The sequence below is a fragment of the Scyliorhinus torazame genome, chromosome 9 (assembly GCF_047496885.1).
Source record: "Scyliorhinus torazame isolate Kashiwa2021f chromosome 9, sScyTor2.1, whole genome shotgun sequence".
Classification (NCBI taxonomy): Eukaryota; Metazoa; Chordata; class Chondrichthyes; order Carcharhiniformes; family Scyliorhinidae; genus Scyliorhinus; species Scyliorhinus torazame.
The window spans coordinates 248,518,675-248,533,159 of NC_092715.1; the positions used below are offsets into that span (position 1 = coordinate 248,518,675).

The 14,485-nt window shown below is 48.5% G+C and overlaps 1 protein-coding gene across 1 annotated transcript in view; it reads left to right on the forward strand.

The window, feature by feature from the left end:
* The window catches only part of dnah6 (dynein, axonemal, heavy chain 6), a 522,203-nt gene that overhangs the window by 209,435 nt on the left and 298,283 nt on the right, over positions 1-14,485 (forward strand). The window contains exon 36 of the mRNA XM_072517256.1: positions 8,944-9,126. Coding sequence (XP_072373357.1) covers positions 8,944-9,126 — 183 coding nt within the window. The remainder of the gene's footprint in view (positions 1-8,943; positions 9,127-14,485) is intronic.

The window sequence follows — 14,485 nt, forward strand, 5'->3', positions numbered from 1 at the left end:
ACTTGCCTCGTACATCTACTCTAAACCTTGCCCCTCTCACCTTAAACCTATGCCCCCTAGTAATTGACCCCTCTACCCTGGGGAAAAGCCTCTGACTATCCACTCTGTCTATGCCCCTCATAATTTTGTATACCTCTATCAGGTCGCCCCTCAACCTCCTTTGTTCCAGTGAGAACAAACCGAGTTTATTCAATCGCTCCTCATAGCTTATGCCCTCCATACCAGGCAACATTCTGGTAAATCTCTTCTGCACCCTCTCTAAAGCCTCCACATCCTTCTGGTAGTGTGGCGACCAGAATTGAACACTATACTCCAAGTGTGGCCTAACTAAGGTTCTATACAGCTGCAACATGACTTGCCAATTCTTATACTCAATGCCCCGGCCAATGAAGGCAAGCATGCCGTATGCCTTCTTGACTACCTTCTCCACCTGTGTTGCCCCTTTCAATGACCTGTGGACCTGTACTCCTAGATCTCTTTGACTTTCAATACTCTTGAGGGTTCTACCATTCACTGTATATTCCCTACCTGCATTAGCCCTTCCAAAATGCATTACCTCACATTTGTCCGGATTAAACTCCATCTGCCATCTCTCCGCCCAAGTCTCCAGACAATCTAAATCCTGCTGTATCCTCTGACAGTCCTCATCGCTATCCGCAATTCCACCAACCTTTGTGTCGTCTGCAAACTTACTAATCAGACCAGTTACATTTTCCTCCAAATCATTTATATATACTACAAACAGCAAAGGTCCCAACACTGATCCCTGTGGAACACCACTGGTCACAGCCCTCCAATTAGAAAAGCATCCCTCCATTGCTACCCTCTGCCTTCTATGGCCTAGCCAGTTCTGTATCCACCTTGCCAGTTCACCCCTGATCCCGTGTGACTTCACCTTTTGTACTAGTCTACCATGAGGGACCTTGTCAAAGGCCTTACTGAAGTCCATATAGACAACATCTACTGCCCTACCTGCATCAATCATCTTAGTGACCTCCTCGAAAAACTCTATCAAGTTAGTGAGACACGACCTCCCCTTCTCAAAACCGTGCTGCCTCTCACTAATACGTCCATTTGCTTCCAAATGGGAGTAGATCCTGTCTCGAAGAATTCTCTCCAGTAATTTCCCTACCACTGAAGTAAGGCTCACCGGCCTGTAGTTCCCGGGATTATCCTTGCTACCCTTCTTAAACAGAGGAACAACATTGGCTATTCTCCAGTCCTCCGGGACATCCCCTGAAGACAGCGAGGATCCAAAGATTTCTGTCAAGGCCTCAGCAATTTCCTCTCCAGCCTCCTTCAGTATTCTGGGGTAGATCCCATCAGGCCCTGGGGACTTATCTACCTTAATATTTTTTAAGACACCCAACACCTCGTCTTTTTGGATCACAATGTGACCCAGGCTATCTACACCCCCTTCTCCAGACTCAACATCTACCAATTCCTTCTCTTTGGTGAATACTGATGCAAAGTATTCATTTAGTACCTCGCCCATTTCCTCTGGCTCCACACATAGATTCCCTTGCCTATCCTTCAGTGGGCCAACCCTTTCCCTGGCTACCCTCTTGCTTTTTATGTACGTGTAAAAAGCCTTGGGATTTTCCTTAACCCTATTTGCCAATGACTTTTCATGACCCCTTCTAGCCCTCCTGACTCCTTGCTTAAGTTCCTTCCTACTTTCCTTATATGCCACACAGGCTTCGTCTGTTCCCAGCCTTTTAGCCCTGACAAATGCCTCCTTTTTCTTTTTGACGAGGCCTACAATATCACTCGTCATCCAAGGTTCCCGAAAATTGCCGTATTTATCTTTCTTCCTCACAGGAACATGCCTGTCCTGTATTCCTTTCAACTGACACTTGAAAGCCTCCCACATGTCAGATGTTGATTTGCCCTCAAACATCCGCCCCCAATCTATGTTCTTCAGTTCCCGCCTAATATTGTTATAATTAGCCTTCCCCCAATTTAGCACATTCATCCTCGGACCACTCTTATCCTTGTCCACCAGTACTTTAAAACTTACTGAATTGTGGTCACTGTTACCGAAATGTTCCCCTACTGAAACATTTACCACCTGGCCGGGCTCATTCCCCAATACCAGGTCCAGTACCGCCCCTTCCCTAGTTGGACTGTTTACATATTGTTTTAAGAAGCCCTCCTGGATGCTCCTTACAAACTCCGCCCCGTCTAAGCCCCTGGCACTAAGTGAGTCCCAGTCAATATTGGGGAAGTTGAAGTCTCCCATCACCACAACCCTGTTGTTTTTACTCTTTTCCAAAATCTGTCTACCTATCTGCTCCTCTATCTCCCGCTGGCTGTTGGGAGGCCTGTAGTATACCCCCAACATTGTGACTGCACCCTTCTTATTCCTGATCTCTACCCATATAGCCTCACTGCCCTCTGAGGTGTCCTCTTGCAGTATAGCTGTGATATTCTCCCGAACAAGTAGCGCAACTCCGCCTCCCCTTTTACATCCCCCTCTATCCCGCCTGAAACATCTAAATCCTGGAACGTTTAGCTGCCAATCCTGCCCTTCCCTCAACCAGGTCTCTGTAATGGCAACAACATCATAGTTCCAAGTAGTAATCCAAGCTCTAAGTTCATCTGCCTTACCCGTAATGCTCCTTGCATTAAAACATATGCACTTCAGGCCACCAGACCCGCTGTGTTCAGCAACTTCTCCCCGTCTGCTCTGCCTCAGAGCCACACTGTCCCTATTCCCTAGTTCTCCCTCAATGCTCTCACCTTCTGACCTATTGCTCCCGCGCCCACCCCCCTGCCATACTAGTTTAAACCCTCCCGTGTGACACTAGCAAACCTCGCGGCCAGGATATTTATGCCTCTCCGGTTTAGATGCAACCCGTCCATCTTATACAGGTCACACCTGCCCCGGAAGAGCTCCCAGTGGTCCAGATAACGGAAACCCTCCCTCCTACACCAGCTGTTTAGCCACGTGTTTGTCTGCTCTATCTTCCTATTTTTAGCCTCACTGGCACGTGGCACAGGGAGTAATCCCGAGATCACAACCCTCGAGGTCCTGTCTTTTAACTTTCTGCCTAGCTCCCTGAACTCCTGCTGCAGGACCTCATGCCCCTTCCTGCCTATGTCGTTAGTACCAATATGTACAACGACCTTTGCCTGTTTGCCCTCCCCCTTCAGGATTCCCTCTACCCGTTCGGAGACATCCTGGACCCTGGCACCAGGGAGGCAACATACCATTCTGGAGTCTCTTTCACGTCCACAGAAGCGCCTATCTGTGCCCCTGACTATAGAGTCCCCTATTACTATTACTCTTCTGCGCTTTGACCCTCCCTTCTGAACATCAGAGCCAGCCGTGGTGCCACTGCTCTGGCTGCTGCTGTTTTCCCCTGATAGGCTATCCCCCCCGACAGTATCCAAAGGGGTATATCTGTTCGAGAGGGGGACAACCACAGGGGATTCCTGCACTGACTGCCTGCCCTTTCTGGTGGTCACCCATTTCTCTGCCTGCACCCTGGGTGTGACCACATTTACATAACTGCGATCTATGACGCTTTCCGCCACCTGCATGCTCCTAAGTGCATCCAATTGCTGCTCCAACCGAACCATGCGGTCTGTGAGGAGCTGCAGTTGGGTGCACTTTCTGCAGATGAAGCCATCCGGGACGCTGGAAGCCTCCCGGACCTGCCACATCTCACAGTCAGAGCACAGCACCCCTCTAACTGACATTGCGTCAATTAATTAAAATTAAAATTTGTCTTTTTTTTTTATAAATACTTTTTTTTAAATTGCAAAGTTACTGTCAACTATCTGTTTCCTAGCACTAGATTTCTAATAGAAATGCGATAGCTAACTATAATACTCTCCGATCTCTGGCTTAGATATCCTCTAAATTATAATTAAGTTATTATGTTTAATTAGTTCCCAAATACTCAAATTTTTTTAAAATTTAGGTTAGAATCCCAACCAGCCACTCAGGTCACAGCTTTTCTGTGATGTCACTTCAGTTTCCCCCCGACACACACAATTTGAAAAAAGGTATAAAAGTTAAAATCACTTACTTACCTTCTGAGTGTCTGAGATGTTCTCAGGTTCTCTCGCTGACAAAGACTGCTCCTCCACCTCCGATCCTTGACCTGCACAATGCTAATAATATAATATGGCACTTACCTTACACCAATGGGTCTTATTATTAGGTTAGAGGAGGAGGGCGGGTGGGAGACACTACACGTGTAGTGTCTCGGGTTTCCTCTCCACCAGAATTTATTGGTTGGGGGGGGGGGGGGGGGGGGGGGGGGGGAACTTGCCAGAGGTCGAACTTCCGGTTCCCGCCTTATATAAAAACAAATAAAACAGAAAAGAAGAACAGACACGGGACCAGGCAAGGCTTTTTAAACTCACTACTCACCTCCCAGAAGGCCCCTGCGCACCGCTGCCGCCGAAATCCAAAGGGCTTTCCCAGGGTAGAGGGGTCAATTACTTGAGGACATAGGTTTAAGGTGCGAGGAGCAAGGTTTAGAGGAGATGTACGAGGCAAGTTTTTCACATAGAGGGTAGTGGGTGCCTGGAACTCGCTACCGGAGGAGGTGGTGGAAGCAAAGATGATAGTGACATTTAAGGGGCATCTTGACAAATACATGAATAGGATGGGAATAGAGGGATATGGACCCAGGAAGTGTAGAAGATTTTAGTTTAGACGGGCAGCATGGTCGGCACAGGCTTGGAGTGCCGAAGGGCCTGTTCCTGTGCTGTATTTTTCTTTGTTCTTTGAATACGACGGCTAAATACCATAAACTATGATTAACTATTATTAATTACTGTTGAATCAGGAGCTGCTCGATCTGTTACTGCTGTCTGTGGCTGCTGCCCAGCTTTTGTCTCTGTGCTATCCAGGTTCTGTGTCTGACATGTGGGTGTCTTCCAATGACGTCTGCCTGTTGCCACGCCACCTGTGGTGGGATGCTAGAATACATCTATGCATGCAGGCACTAATGTTTACATACAGTTTGGTTATTATGTTGTATACACAAATTATATTCTACATAAGGGTACTGAAGGATAGGATTTCTGAGCATCTGGAAAGACACTGCTTGATTAGGGATAGTCAGCACGGATTTGTGAGGGGTAGGTCTTGCCTTACAAATCTTATTGAATTCTTTGAGGAGGTGACCAAGCATGTGGGTGAAGGTAAAGCAGTGGATGTAGTGTACATGGATTTTAGTAAGGCATTTGATAAGGTTCCCCATGGTAGGCTTCTGCACAAAGTAAGGAGGCATGGGATAGTGGGAAATTTGGCCAGTTGGATAACGAACTGGCTAACCGATAGAAGTCAGAGAGTGGTGGTGGATGGCAACTATTCAGCCTGGATCCCAGTTACCAGTGGCGTACCGCAGGGATCAGTTCTGGGTCCTCTGCTGTTTGTGATTTTCATTAATGACTTGGATGAGGGAGTTGAAGGGTGGGTCAGTAAATTTGCAGACGATACGAAGATTGGTGGAGTTGTGGATAGTAAGGAGGGCTGTTGTCGGCTGCAAAGAGACATAGATAGGATGCAGAGCTGGGCTGAGAAGTGGCAGATGGAGTTTAACCCTGAAAAGTGTGAGGTTGTCCATTTTGGAAGGACAAATATGAATGCGGAATACAGGGTTAACGGTAGAGTTCTTGGCAACGTGGAGGAGCAGAGAGATCTTGGGGTCTACGTTCATACATCTTTGAAAGTTGCCACTCAAGTGGATAGAGCTGTGAAGAAGGCCTATGGTCTGCTCGCGTTCATTAACAGAGGGATTGAATTTAAGAGCCGTGAGGTGATGATGCAGCTGTACAAAACTTTGGTAAGGCCACATTTGGAGTACTGTGTACAGTTCTGGTCACCTCATTTTAGGAAGGATGTGGAAGCTTTGGAAAAGGTGCAAAGAAGATTTACCAGGATGTTACCTGGAATGGAGAGTAGGTCTTACGAGGAAAGGTTGAGGGTGCTCGGCCTTTTCTCATTAGAACGGAGAAGGATGAGGGGCGACTTGATAGAGGTTTATAAGATGATCAGGGGAATAGATAGAGTAGACAGTCAGAGACTTTTTCCCCGGATGGAACAAACCATTACAAGGGGACATAAATTTAAGGTGAACGGTGGAAGATATAGGAGGGATATCAGAGGTAGGTTCTTTACCCAGAGAGTAGTGGGGGCATGGAATGCACTGCCTGTGGAAGTAGTTGAGTCGGAAACATTAGGGACCTTCAAGCAGCTATTGGATAGGTACATGGATTACGGTAAAATGATATAGTGTAGATTTATTTATTCTTAAGGGCAGCACGGTAGCATTGTGGATAGCACAATTGCTTCACAGCTCTAGGGTCCCAGGTTCGATTCCGGCTTGGGTCACTGTCTGTGCGGAGTCTGCACGTCCTCCCCGTGTCTGCGTGGGTTTCCTCCGGGTGCTCCGGTTTCCTCCCACAGTCCAAAGAGGTGCAGGGTAGGTGGATTGGCCATGATAAATTGCCCTTAGTGTCCAAAATTGCCCTTGGTGTTGGGTGGAGGTGTTGAGTTTGTGTGGGGTGCTCTTTCCAAGAGCCGGTGCAGACTCAGGGGGCCGAATGGCCTCCTTCTGCACTGTAAATTCAATGATAATCTATGATTAATCTAGGACAAAGGTTCGGCACAACATCGTGGGCCGAAGGGCCTGTTCTGTGCTGTATTTTCTATGTTCTATGTTATATCATTACAGGTATGTGCAATTTGCTTATGTGCAGTGCTCAGCTGTCATGGCTTGTGACCAGATAATGTTTGCTAAGCCCCACTGGCTTCTTTGCTTTTGCAACACAGTTCTGTATTTCTTTCTGATTGTGAGGATGGTGGCATTGGGGCCAACGGAAATTGGTGAGAAACCTCGTGTCCTGAGAGCGAAATTGGAGGAGAGAAAGATAAAAAGAGAGACTGAGAAAGGGGTAGTTAAGATGAGGACAATGACTTATTGGAATCTAGCTACCTTGTGGAATTGGATTTTAACCTTCTGATTTCAACAGTAATGCAGAACAGTCCCTGGAAGGTCCCGTTTTAAATCTGATATTCAAGCCTAAATTTCTTTATGGGGCAGGATTGCAAGTTTAACCTAAAATAGTGGAAATATCCCAAGCTGCTTCACAGCCGCGTTATCAGGCAAAATTTGACACTGTCACATTAAGGCAGATAATCAAAAGTCTGGTTGAAGAGCTAGGTTTTAAGAAGTGACTAAAATGGATTGATAGAAGTAGAGAGATTTATGGAGGGAAGTTCAGAGTTCAGGGCCCAAGCAGTCCAAAGATGTGCAGGTTAGGTGGATGGGCCATGATACATTGCCCTTAGTGTCCAAAATTGCCCTTAGTGTTGGGTGGGGTTACTGAGTTGGGTGGGGTTACTGGGTTATGGGGATAGGGTGGAGGTGTGGACCTTGGGTAGGGTGCTCTTTCCAAGAGCCGGTGCAGACTCGATGGGCCGAATGGCCTCCTTCTGCACTGTAAATTCTATGAATCTATGACACAGCTTTGAATGTTAGAGTGGTGAAAATCTGGCAAGAGGTCAGAATTGGAGGAGTTCTTGAGGGTAGTAGGGCTGGAGGAGGTTACTGAGATGGGGAGAGGCAAGGCCATGGAGGGATTTGAACATAAGGATGAGAATTTCAGAATTGAGCTGCTGAAAAATATTGGTCAACAAGCCTGGGGAAACGAGACTCGGTACGAGTTAGAATATAGGCAACCGAGTTTGGGATGAGCTGCAGCTTACGGAGGTTGGAAGATGGGAGGTTGGCCAGAGGAACATTGGGAAAATTGAATTTATAAGTAACCAAAGCGTGGATGAAGGTTTCAACAGCAAATGAGCTGAGGCAGTGCCGGAGATTGGCTGTGTTGTGGAGGTAGAAGTAAGTAGTCTTGATGAAGGAGAGGATATTGAGTTGGAAGTTCATCTCAGGGAAAACTAGAATGCTGAGCTAGTGAACAGTCCAGTTTAGTGGACAAGGGAAGGAAATGGAGTCACAGTTAGGCATTGGAGTTCGTCACAACGACTGGAGACAGGGGCTGGGATTCTCCAACCCTGCCCCGGCGGTGGCCCGAATCCCGCCCCGACACCGGCTTCCCTGTTCTCCGGCGCCGTTTTTCGGGTGCCGGCGGGATTCCCGCCACGCCGGTCGGGGGCCGTTGACAGCAGCCCCCCCTGGTGATTCTCCGGGCCCCAGTGGGCCGAGTGGCCGACACGTTTTGCCGAGTCCCGCCGGCGTGAATTACTCACCTCACACAAGGTGGGACCTGACAGGTAAGTGTGCAGGGTCTGTCCTGGGGCGGGGGAGGGGGGAAGGGATCCGACCCTGGGGGGCCCCCATGGTGGCCTGGCCTGTGATCGGGGCCTACCGATCGGCGGGCGGGCTGGTTCCATGGAGGCCTTCTTTCCTGCGCGCCGGGGGGTGGCGCGGAGAAGGGAACCTCCGCCCATGCGCAGAAATACGCCACCCATTCCGTGCATGCGCGAACTCACGCTGGCCCTTCGGCGCCAGCTGGAGCTGCGGGAATCACTCCGGCGGCAACCTAGCCCCCTAGAAAGTGGAGAATTCCTCACTTTCGGGGGCCGTTGACACCGGAGTGGTTGGCGCCGGTTTTCACATCGGCGTGGGGACATAGCCCCATTATTGGAGAATCCCGCCCAGGGTCTTAAAAATGTGGTGGTAGTTAATATTATTTTGCTTTTTTTTGGAAATGGGCCTATGCACCAATAACTTCCTTAACAAATCAACACTGAATGACTATTGATCAAACATATCTAGTTATTAGTGTTTATTTTGACTACTTATCTTACTGTGTTAAGTGAGTGTTCTGTCGTTATAAAGTAGCACAGTGTAATGTAGAATTAAATCTAATGTCTCTGGATAATAAGCATCATTAATGTTTCTGGACTGAAAATAAATCATTGACATTCCAAATAAATATTTAATGTCTGTTTAGCTACCTTATGAACCACAGCAGTATCTCATGAGACTGTTTACAAGCTGTGTTGAAAATGGGCTGCACTACGTTAACAAGAAATGCACACAGGCCATCTCTCAAGTCGACATCAGTAAGGTCACTACTCTCTGCTGTCTCCTTGAATCTTTGCTGCTGGCAAAAGACGGACCAGACCTCCACATGGTATGTAAATTAATGTCAGAAATATACTCTACAAGTAACTTAACGAGGCTGTAAAGCTTCACCCCCTTCATCTTCTGAGGCAAGAAGGATGCTGACTATGATTAGATTCCTATTACAAAGGGTCAACTCCCGAGGGTACTTCTTTAACCTTACTTTTCAAACCATTTGGGATGTAATTTGACAGGAGATGGTTGAATTGCAGACATCTCATAGAACTTTACTGTGGCACAGGCATGGTTTTCATTCATTATGCCCAGCAGGAGGCTTGGTAAAACAGATGCCAAAGTTTTCCACACCAGTGGGATGGATTTATTGAAGGTGATGGCTTTGAGAAGGACTTGACTATGACAGAGTGGATCAATACTGTTTGAACTCTAAAATGTGTGCAGTTAACTTCAAAGCAGATTTCTGCCCAGAAAGGTGACAAACATGATTCGCTATTGTATGGTACACGAATAGGAGGAATTGTTGTTTCTCACTGATCAACTATTTATTCATGTATTTCATGTGACATAAACCAAAATGCTGATTCACAATTAGTCTTTTCATCTTTCATAAATACAGGAAGGTATACTAATAGTATATGAAAGATGATAATATCTAGTTAACACAGTAAGGAGTCTACAGACCAAATCTTCCAGTCTCCGGATTGTCGGAGACTGGATGTACGATTGTAAATGTATGTTGGAACCATGTCGAAGTCCTGTTGTGTTTACCTGGGAATTGCTTGGAAATTCCTGCTTCTAATGGGCAATTTCCCTCCTCCCTCTGCGGGACCCTCCCGACGGTGTCAGACTCTGAGCTAAAGTGGGAGAGTTAGGACAGTTCTGCAATACTTATCTGGGTAGTTACCTAGGATATGGCGGATCAACTGAAACCTAATCTAACATCTGGGCAACTACACAACTGACCCCTCAATCACCCCTCCCCTCCCAGCTACCCTGCAGAACGTGATTCAATGACTCCCGTGACCCCCAGACTATCCCTCCGTTCTGACAACACTCTGGTCAGACCCGACTGCCCCCTCCTCAAATCCCCAGCAACCATCCTGACCCAATTACCCTCCACATAGACTACCCCTGAGCACCTGACTACACCCCATGATTAGACCTGACTATCCCCTTGACCAGACCACTCACTGACGTGATACGACTATCCCCTGTCCTGACATCACCTCACCCACCTACCACCTTACCCACTTACTCACATCACCAACCTCATCTCACATAATACCATTCATCCACCTCACCCATTTACGTATCTATTCATTTACACACTTTGCCACTTCACTTGTTATCCATCCTATGCATGTACCAACCTATTTTCTTACTCACCAGCTCATTCACTCACTCACCCATTCATCCAATCACCCATTCACTCATCCATTCACTAACATTCAGACCAGACATTTAAACTTAGAATACAGCTGTGGTGATTGTATTATATCAATACTCCACCATTGTATCTGTGCTATGCTGTTGCCCTTGTATTTGTATCTGAGCTATGCTGTTGCCCTTGTGGGCTCCACCTATGGGCCATTGTATGGCATTATCCATAAGGGAACATGTTGGGGCCTGTATGGGCTCCACCCATGGCTCTTCCCCTTGAAGGGAGGTATAAAGAGCAGTCGACCTGTAGGCGGTTCTCAGTGTTAGATCAGTCGTCGGCAGGCACTGTTCTAGTTGATTAAAGCCACAGTTTATTTCTATTCTTGTCTAGAGTGAATTGATGGTCGCATCAACAGCTAGGGTCTGTTCTGTCTTTCCCTAACTCTACTCTCCTTCTCGCTGGGTACTGCACCACACATTCCTGTGTAACCCGGGCTCAGAATGTCCCCAAAGAGATTTGCGGGAGTGCGATTCGGGGAATTTTTGAGCAGCCTTCTTGAAGGGCTGCAGTCCATGTGTTGTCGGTACACCCTCAGTATTGTAAGGAGGAAGTTCCAGGTTTTGACCCAGTGACAGGAACAGTGATTTTAATAAGAATAATTATGTGTGACTAGGATGGGAACTTTCAAATGGTGGTGTTCCCACACTGCCCTAGCTTCTCCTTCTAGGTGGAAGAGGTCAAACCAGAAGGAGCTGTTGAAGGAGACTTAGTGAGTTGCTGCAGTGCATTTTGAAGATGGTACACACCGCTGCCACCATGTGTCAGGATGGAAGAAGTGAATGCTTAAGATAGTACATGGGGTGCCAAATAAGTGGAATGCTTTGTCCTGGATGGAATCAAGCTTCTTGAGTGTTCTTGGAGCTGCACTCATCCAGGCAAATGGAGAGTATTCCATTGAACTTCTGACCTGTGCTTTGTACATAATGGACAGGATTTTGGTAGTCAAGAGGTGAGTGATTTTCCACAGAATTCCCAGCCTCTGACCTAGTCTTTCAGCTGCGGTATTTCTATAGCTTGTCCAGTTGAGTTTCTGGTCAATACTAATCCCCAGGGTGCTAATGAATTCAGTGATGGTAATGTTATTGATGATCAGAGGGAGGTGGTTGGAATTTCTCTTGGAAATGGCCATTGTTGACAGTTGTAAAGTTGAAGACTTTGGGAGGAGGCTGAGATGGATAATCCATTTGTCACTTCTGGCTGAAGATAGTTGAAAATGCTTCAGCCTTGTCTTTGGCACTGTTAGGCTGGGTTCCCAAATCAGTGAGGATAGGGATGTTTGTGCAACTTCCTCCTCTTTGTTGTTTAATTGTCCACTGCCATTCACGACTGTAGGTGACAGGATTGCAGAACTTTTATCTAATCTATTTGATGTGGAATTGAGTAGCTGCCTATTGCACACGGTGTTTAGTATTCATGTCATCCTTGTCATGATATTCAGATAAACATCATAGCACATACATACTGATGGACAGACCAACAGACCAATCAACACACACACAACACCACAGCCAATCACAGGCAAGAGCATACACAGTACAAAACCGGGAACACGTCACTTCCTGAGCATTCCAGCAGGAGACAGCTCAGGGCACAGAGCTCATAGCAAGCCACTCAGACATCCACCATGTGCTGAGTGCCACTACAAGATAGTATTAGGAATAGGTCCACAGATTCTAGGGTTATGATCGAACCTCAGAATCCAGTTTACCATTGTAAATAAATGTTAGCAATAAAACTGAGTTGTACCATTCGCAACCGTGTTGGTTCGTCTGTGTAGCAGAGTACCCAACACATCATAGTACCAGGAGTAACTGTGGGACCTACCTACGGATCCTCCGGAATCTGCCATCCTGCGCCATGGACACCGTCAGCACACCGCAGCCGCTACAAGTCGCTGGAAACCTCGGCGTTAATTGGAAGCTGTTCGAACAGCGCTTCCAGCTCTTCCTGGAAGCCAACGAAAAGGAGAGCGCTTCGGACACCAGAATGATCGCCATCCTCCTCTCCACAACAGGTCAACACGCCATCCATGTCTACAACTCCCTGGTGTTCGCGGAAGGTGAGGACAAGACCAAGTACAAGACGGTCCTTCTCAAACTCGACCAACACTTCAACGTCGAGGTCAACGAGAGTTTCGAGAGGTATCTCTTCCAGCAGCGCCTGCAGGGTAAGGATGAGCCCTTTCAATCCTTCCTTACGCACCTCCGTATCCTCGCACAGTCCTGAGGTTACGACACCACCTCCGATTCCATGATTCGGGACCAGATCGATTTTGGGGTCACCTCGGGCACCCTACGCCAGCAGCTCTTAAAAATAAAAGGCCTCACCCTAGCCTCCGCAATCGAAGCCTGTGTCCTGCATGAAAACGCGACTAGCCGCTATACCCAATTTCAGGCAGCCGAATCGGCGCGGCAGGGGTCCTACGCGGCCGGATCGGCGGAGACAGGTGTCCTACGAGGCCGAACGGGTCCAGGCGATCGAGTTCCTCCTGGCCCGCGGCCTGGACGAGGGCGGCCATTTCGCGCGCTTTTCGAGGCCTCCCGCGTTTGTGCGTGCCAAAAACGTCGTCGACACAGAGGGACGTGATGCGCCGGCGAGCTCGACGTAAGACTGAACTGCGCATGCGCGGTGGCGCGACGAACGCCATGATATCACGACGTGCGGCAACTGCGGAGCCGCACATTTAAAGCGGCAATGTACGGCAAGAAACCGACAATGCCTCCGCTGTGGCAAGATGGGCCACTACGCTGCCTGCTGTCGAGCAGCTCAACCTGCCTGCCAATGTTCCCCAATTCCGACAACCTCGCAGGGACGTGCAGGCCATTCAGCCTCCTTACTACGAGTCGTGCCCACACGATATCCAGACCAGTAACACAGACGACCGGGACTCCCGGTTAAGTGTTGCGGTCATTGATGGGAACCGGATGTCTCCAGCCAGGACCCACCAGCCATTGCAAGTGAACACTGTCAATCCGGGTGATGAATGGTGTGCCACCCTAACGGTCAACCGATCACCGATAACATTCCGTCTGGACACTGGCGCCTCCGCCAACCTCATAGCATGGTCAGCCTTCTACGCCATGAAGGTCAGACCACCAATTCAGCCATCCCGTTGCAAGATGGTCGACTACAATGGGAACGTTATCCCGGCTATGGGATTCTGCCAGCTCCAGGTGACACACAACACACACACACGGCCACACTCACATTCGAGATAGTCGGGTCATCAAAGGACTCCCTGCTAGACGCACAGGCATGCAAGGTTCTCCACCTCGTGCAACGAGTCCACGCTCTGTCCTTGCCCACACCCAGGAAGCATTCGAGGGCATGGGAACACTGCCCTACACCTACAGAATTCGGTTCAAACCGGACACCACCCCGGTCATTCACGCACCTCGCAGGGTCCCAGCGCCACTCAAAGACCGCCTCAGGCAGCAGCTGCAGGATCTCCAGGACCAAGGGGTGCTATCCCGGGTCACGGAGCCCACGCCATGGGTCAGCTCCATGGTGTGTGTTAAGAAGCCCTCTGGCGAGCTCTGGATCTGCATTGATCCAAAAGACCTCAACAACAACATAATGAGGGAACACTACCCCATACCCAAACGGGAAGAGATCATGGGCGAAATGGCCCAGGCTAAAACTGGATGCCTCGAAGGGTTTTTGGCAGATCCAACTGGATCAGTCCAGCCAAAAGCTGTGCACCTTCAACACCCCTTTCGGCAGGTTCTGCTATAACTGAATGCCATTTGGCATCATCTCGGCATCCGAGGTCTTTCACAGGATCATGGAGCAGATAATGGAGGGCATCGAAGGGGTGCGCGTCTACGTGGACGACGGCATCATCTGGTCCACCACACCACAGGAGCACATCAGTCGTCTCCAGCGCGTCTTTGCACGCATACGGGAAAACGGCCTGCGCCTCAACCGAGCCAAGTGTTCTTTCGGCCAATCCGAGCTGAAGTTCCCGGGG